At 36.1% G+C, this 7580-nt stretch overlaps 1 protein-coding gene across 3 annotated transcripts in view; it reads left to right on the top strand.

Annotated features, from left to right (window-relative positions):
- Positions 1 to 4065: 4065 nt before the first annotated feature.
- The window catches only part of Gpat4 (Glycerol-3-phosphate acyltransferase 4), a 76610-nt gene continuing 73095 nt past the window's right edge, over positions 4066 to 7580 (top strand). For 2 of the 3 annotated variants that reach the window (XM_068375082.1, XM_068375080.1), the window contains exon 1: positions 4114 to 4320. In XM_068375082.1, coding sequence (XP_068231183.1) covers positions 4168 to 4320 — 153 coding nt within the window. In that variant the 5' untranslated portion in view covers positions 4114 to 4167. Of the gene's footprint in view, positions 4321 to 7580 lie in introns of all 3 variants that reach the window. The other variant, XM_068375081.1, reaches the window with a different exon arrangement.

The raw sequence follows: 7580 nt of genomic DNA, 5'->3' as shown, positions 1-7580 counted from the left end.
TGAAAACCTCGATTATCTTGTGAAAAATATTGTCCTCTCATCTAACACAAGATTAAAACAAACATCATGACTTGCATTTCTGTAATCAAAGAAGTCTATCTTATGAAAATATGTGATTGACACGAACACCCCTTTATTCTTCTTAATACGTGTATGCTTAAGTTATTATTAGCATGAGGCTCAACACTACACAGTATTCTAGAAATTGTGGAATGATCTTCCTAATAATAATAATAATAATAATAATAATAATAATAATAATAATAATAATAATAATAATAATAATTATTATTATTATTATTATTATTATTATTATTATTATTATTATTATCATTACTTGCTAGGCTACAACCCTAGTTGGAAAAGCAGGATGCTATAAGCTCAGGGGCTCCAACAGGGAAAATATCCCAGTGAGGAAAGGAAACTTAATGAAAAATAAAATAGTTCAAGAAGAGTAACATTAAAATAAACATCTCCTATATAAACTATAAAAACTTTAACAAAACAAGAGGAAGAGAAATAAGATAGAATAGTGTGCCCGAGTGTACCCTCGAGCAAGAGAACTCTAACCCAAAACAGTGGAAGACCATTGTACAGATGCTATGGCACTACCTAAGACTAGAGATCAATGGTTTGATTTTGGAGTGTTCTCTTAGAAGAACCGCTTACCATAGCTAAAGAGTCTTTTTTACCTTACCAAGAGGAAATTGCCACTAAACAATTACAGTGCAGTAGTTAACCCCTCTGGTTTAGAAGAATTGGCTCAGTTGAGTCTGGAACTTCAGAAGTGCAAATGTTGTCATAAATCTCTCGTCATGGTTTATATATGACAGATCTATTTTGACGGTGTTAGATCTTAGATTAATTCATAATTTCATTATTCATTACTTCTCATTTATAGTTTATTTATTTCTTTATTTTCTTTCCTCATTGGGCTATTTTCCCTGTTGGAGTCCTTGGGCACGTAGAATCTTGATATTCCATCTAGAGTGTAGCTTAACTAATAATAATAATAATAATAATAATAATAATAATAATAATAATAATAATGTTATTCCTGTAGAACGACCCAGTGTATAATTTACTTTACAAACATAAGACTATGTGTAGATTTGCGTTGGTACCGGGAAGGCCCATCAGAATGGTAAATGTGAGTGTAGTTTTTGGCCGAAATGACTGCAAAGACCCATTTGTGTCGCCTACAGTGCACCGCGTGAGATGCACTGACAGTACTATGTAGCTACATATGACAAGAACAAAATAAGAACGTGCGTTTTGTAAGTTCATAATTAATGTAAACAATAATACAGTGAAGATGGGTATATAGGAGTATACGCAATTTCCATTCATTCAAAATTCGCGGGCTTTGGTCACAAAGAAATGATCGATCAGAGAGGAATGAAAATAGTGAAACATAATACGGATGGATAACATAAAGTTATACTTGGTAAAACAAAAAATACACGAATGTCTGTTTTAAATCCGTAGCTGTATTGGTTAACATATCGAATACCGCTTAAGAGTTATTGGATCCTTTGACTGGCCAGGCAGTACTTCATTTAACCCTTCTCTCTGGTTACGGCTCATTTTCCTTTTTCCTACACATACACCGAATAGTCTGGCATAATCTTTCCGCATTCTCCTCAGTCCTCGTACACCTGGCAACACCGAGATTACCGAACAACTCTCCTACTGCACTGTAATTGGCCAGTGGCTACTTTCCTCTTGATAAGGGTAGAAGAGGCTCTTTAGCTATGGTTAGCAGCTTTATTTATTTCATTGTTGTTACTGCTCTTAAAATATCTAATTTCATTGAATTTTACTTATCTTTCAGTTTCCTCATTTCCTTTTCTCACTGGGCTCTTTTCCAACTAAGGTTATGGCTTAGCAAACAACAACAACAACAACAACAACAACAATAATAATAATAATAATAATAATAATAATAATAATAATAATAATAATAATAATAATAATAAATTGTAACCGAAAACTACCATGACCTTAATCAGTCCAACGGATTTGTGGCAAAAGTACGACATCATATATAGAGAACATCTACATTAAAATAAACCGATACAGCACACACACACACACACACACACACACACACACACACACACGCACACACACACACACACACACACACACACACATATATATATATATATATATATATATATATATATATATATATATATATATATATATATATATATACCGGTATATATATATATATATATATATATATATATATATATATATATATATATATATATATATATATATATATATAATTCGTTTTTTCCTCCACTCAAAAAAGTCACTTTTTTACCAGTCAACTCGAAGGACATTTCATTTCCGGCAACTCTGTGCAGATCCCTCATGGTTATTTGTAAATTTGAACTACCATTTCGTCATCTTTCCCTTCAGTCTATATGGTCTTTGGAATCTGCAAAATCATAGATTAGAATGACACTTTATAAATTGTTTAAAGTTTTGTCATTCAGTGACTGTCATTTCAACTTTACTCTCCTTTCTGACGAGCTCATCCTAATACTAAAAACTTCTGCGCATTCTCTTTAATAATAATAATAATAATAATAATAATAATAATAATAATAATAATAATAATAATAATAATAATAATAATAATAAAGAATTTGTTAGCCAATGAAATTATATTAAAAGTCTATTTTACACTATGTAACACTTTTATATCGAATGTAAGGAAATAGATGAAACCATATGATATAACTGCAAATACACAATTTCATTGAAAGTTTCACTCACATCGCGAGGCATTTATTTGTTCGGTTTCGTTAAAAATAGATTGCAAAAGCGTTCGCCAACTCTTTGTCATTCCTTTTACAAGAACTGGCGACAACAGACTGTTCGGCATCGATCGCCCTTTCCCGACGAAACACATCTGCTGAAGAATAGTTTATTTAGCTTCTTTTAAAGTACAGAACCTCTATGGCGACAGTTTCGGTACCTACGCTATTCTCTGGGCGTTGTTCATACGGTGATTATATGGAATCCAAGGTCGGAGTCGCCTGTCTGTTACGTAACAAGTACATTTCTTTGTTTTTAGACGAAAGAAGCGACCAGTTCATCTACAATAGAAATGAAGCAAGTCGAATTCACATACTACGTAAGGGCATTCAACTGGTTTGACTTTCACTTTCTTTATCATTCTTAAATGTACAATATTTTGCATTGTTTAACCACTTTCGATGAATAAAAAATTATTACGTCATAGCATGACGTAATAGTACTCGTATTTTGTTGTTTGTACTATGAATGCTACAGATTGTCTGTTAGTTAAGAGACTTGTATGATATATAAGAGATATTGGCAAAAGCTTAGCGAGTTTAATTTACACAATCTTTTAAATGACTTGTCACATTATTAAATCGCATAAATATTTATAAGCTAAACAACCTTGACTTGAGATCAAGGGTGCGTTTTCCTAGCTGCAATTTACGTTCACACGTTGTCTCAGATTAAATAGCCGCTTTCCTACTAAAACAAATATATCGGAAGAATAGACAGCAAAATCAAGATATACGATTAAGTTTAAACTGAAAAATATCAGCTGCAGAGGTAAATGATATATCTAACCAGGAAATAGATAGATAAAAGTGTATTGCAACCTATGCCGCTTGTTTAGTTTGAGATTATTTGAATCTATAGGAATAAATCATGTATCCGAAATTTCAAGTAACATTATATGATATAAAAATTGGTATAAATGAGTTGAATAAATATCGTTTTGCTGATACTTATAGAATATACTTATCCACGATATCATTTTGACGTCACTTACAGATCTGTGACGTCATGTTTTTGATAGAAACTACACCCGCTGACTGCTATATTGCTACAAGCTAGCAAGCGAAGACTAAAATTCATGAGGATGACTCTTAAAATTTCAATAATATTTTGAAGTTATCCGAGTTACGGTGATACTCCACGTATCGAATATAACATTTAAGATCATGAGTAGTTTATGGAATTTTCTATCACGCGAGAGAGATAACAATTGAGTCTCCGAAAGTTAGCGAGATTTTGTGCTAAATGGAGTACAGTGTAGCGAACAATTCTTTGCCTTTGATTTGGTCAGCGTTCAGTCGCTTCAGTGTACTTCAAGTTTTCGGAAGCATAATGGCGGTTGGCGATGCGCTAGCTACTATTGGATTGACGTTATTGTTACCGCCCTTTTTACTCGTATTAGCAGTAGTTCTCGTTTTAGCAAGTGCCGGGAAATCGCTTGGTTTGAGACAAAAGTATGTGCAGTTTCTGCTGAAAGTATTCGAGGTAAGTAACCGTATAATGACCTCTACATTGTCTTTTGACAGGCGCGACCTCGTTGAAGGATCGAGGTTTTGCTCTTTGGACAAGGGGCTGTGACCCCTTTCGTCGGCACTGCATTGGGACAGGTTTTGGGCCATGCTGAAGGGCTTGATAGAGACCCTCGGCTAAGTAGACTACGTTTGAGGATATTCACAGGATTAGGGTTGGCTTATATGTTGTCATTGCCCTGAGCTACCATAGAATAACCTACTCTAGGGCAGATCCTAGTCTACAGATATACCTGAGACTGGCAGGGTACTAATGGTCAGTCCAGACGTGTTGTATTGTCTAAAGTTTCGTCGGAAGTAATTTTTCCATATTTAACCTGTTGATTGATTTAGGTTAGGTTAAAAATAATTGATTTGAACTTTGTAATTACATCTCATCGAGCAAAAATATGTCTTAAGTCAGTGGAAGTAAAAAGAGTAGGGGATTCGGGGGGTAAAGCTGCTAATGAGTGAGGGCAGAGCCTCTAGGTTAGCTTAGGGTGTGAGGTTTTAATGTTTACAATTCATGGTACACGGACGAAGATTGACGTCCACTTAGAATGCAGATCTCCTCCACATTGGCCCTAACTGGTAGTACTTTTGTCAGCTACATCAATTACTCTAGGTTATTGAGACCTTTAGAAATTTGATTAAGGTATATAGTCAATGAACAGAAATTGATTACAGATATAATGTTGAAGTTAAGATATTAATATACCCGTACACCGTTCAGAAATAATTCTTTATACGATGAGTAAGCTCATTGATTTATTTCTTGGGTCAGTCTAGTTAAGGGGAATTACTGCAGGAAAAGTTTTCCCTGCAGTGAATAAGGATATGGCATCCTTGTTGAGTTAGTGGGAGATTTTTGTTTATTAGCGATAGTGCATGGGTTAAGATTTTCCATTTGAAACGCAACTTCTCGGATATAATCCAGTTGTAGCATAGAAAATGGAAATTTAAAACCTATTTTCCATGCCTCAGTGTAGGCTAGTTTGGCTTCCTGCACACACTGACTCGCCCTCATGAAATTACAGGTTTATGTTGTAGCCTAAGGTTCCCCAGCCTAGCCTAGCCTTGCCGAAGGCAGTGTCCTTGTTATTGGACGTTGCCCTCCACTGTGAACCTCCTTTTGCTAAAGTGCCCTTGTTCTGCAGGTTCTGGCAAGTATTACAGGGAAAGCATAGGGCTACATCATTCCACTTATCGGATTGACTAAGTTGTGTCCCTAATGAGGGCTTCACCCTGTGACCCTTCCCTCTCTGCTATGGTGGAACACATCCTCTGGAAGACTTTGTAAAGTGTATTTGCTTTACTTGAATTTGCTCAAGTCTTAAAATACTCTTTTCACCAAAATCTTGAATTTCCCAATTAAATGGTTATGATCTTATTATGAATTACTAAATATTCTTTTCATACATCTTGGTAAGAATTTTATCAGTAGAGCAAAGAATTTAGTAGGAGATTGTATCCAATCCTGAGGTATATTATATGCAAAAAAAATATGAGCTATTATTATTATTATTATTAGGTAAGATACAACCCTAGTTGGAAAAGCATTATGTTATAAACCCAAGGGCTCCAACAGAGAAAAATAGCACTGTGAGGAAAGGAAATAAACAACAGAAGTAATGGACAATTAGAATGAATTATTTTAAGAACAGTAACATTAAAATAGATCTTACATATATAAACTATAAAAACTTCTTAAAGCCAGAAGAAGAGAAATAAGATTGAATAGTTTGCCAATATGTACCCTAAAGCAAGGGAACTCAAATCCAAGACAGTGGAAGACCATGGTACATAGGGTTTGGCATTACCCAAGGCTAAAGAACAATCGTTCAATTTTGCAGTGTCCTCCTAGAAGAGCTGCTTACCATAGCTCAAGAGTCTCTTCTACCCTTACCAAGAGGAAAGTAGCCACTGAACAATTATAGTGCCGTGGTTAACATCTTGAGCAAAGAAGATTTGTTGAGTAATCTCGAGTGTTGTTGGGTGTATGCGGACAGAGGAGAATGTGGAAAAAATAGGACAGATTATTAGGTGTATGTGTAGGCAAAGTAAAACTGAACCGTAACCCGAGAGAGTTATCAAATATATTACTGTCTGATCAGTCAAAGGACCCAATAGCTTTCTAGTGGTAGTATCTCAACGGATGGGCTGGTGCCCTGGCCAACCTACTACCTACAACCTATTTATGTTAGGATTCTTTACTTTTCTTTGAAAATCCTTCCTTTCCCTTGCAACATTCGGTGAAAGGAGAGAAGATAAGGCGGAGAAAGACCGGGAGGAGTCAGCTCACGCTTGGCATAAAGGTGTGTATCTCTAGCAGAATGTGAGGGCAAAACAGGAAGTACCTTTTCTGAACTCAATTTTCGAAAGGAGAAAGTTTTCTCTGTGGCAGGCTATCTGTCTGCTTCAGAAGAGGTTGCTGATCTTGGAAAAAGGAAAGCTTCCTGACTTGTTTCCATCCTTGAACCTGAAAAGATTCATCTTATAAATATCCTTCTTGCCGTTCCAGAGAACGCGTAAATTTTGAAACATTATGGACATTAGGCAGAGCACTAGAAAGAGTGGCTAGGTAAGGCAACGGGTTGGATATTAGAATAACTCATGGTACAAGGTGGTATAAACTGAGACCTTGGTAATGGAGTGAAATTGATGATAGAAGACGGAAGGGGTTCCATTCTCATACGTGCCCGAGAAGTGGTAGCACGATCTGAACACGGGCAATTGTGTGATGAAGGAGGAATGTCATCACGTGTTGAAATGGCGGCGCATGTAGTGATGTCATTGCGAGAGGGCACAGAGGCACATACAGACTTGTTGGTGTGAACCTCCTGCAGAGGAGTGCTGTATCATCGAGCGTAGGAACAGCGGTATGTACAGACTTACAGTATTAATTTGAATGTTCTTCAGAGCTGTCCCGTTAATGGAAAAAGTGTATTGAAGTAATAAAGTTTTAGTAGTTACAATAGACTTCCTATCGATAGGCTTGGAAGGAAAGGACACAAAAAGTTTAGAGCAACTTGGTTTGGCAAAAGTTGCAGTTTTGGACATGGTTCGGCCAGCCTCAAAATAGCGTTTTGGCGAGTTATGGGACAAGTCTAGAGAACTCTTGAGAAGAGCGGTGTCAAGGGCCCCATGGGGTATGAGACAAGCCTGGCTCACGAGAACGGGTTGGAGAATGTTAACCCTTTTACCCCCAGGCTTTTTGGAAATTTCCAACCCTTAACC

This window comes from Palaemon carinicauda, chromosome 6 (assembly GCF_036898095.1).
Source record: "Palaemon carinicauda isolate YSFRI2023 chromosome 6, ASM3689809v2, whole genome shotgun sequence".
NCBI classification, from domain to species: domain Eukaryota; kingdom Metazoa; phylum Arthropoda; class Malacostraca; order Decapoda; family Palaemonidae; genus Palaemon; species Palaemon carinicauda.
Note: the sequence above shows the minus strand (reverse complement) of the source record. Positions and strands in the feature narration are given on the sequence as shown.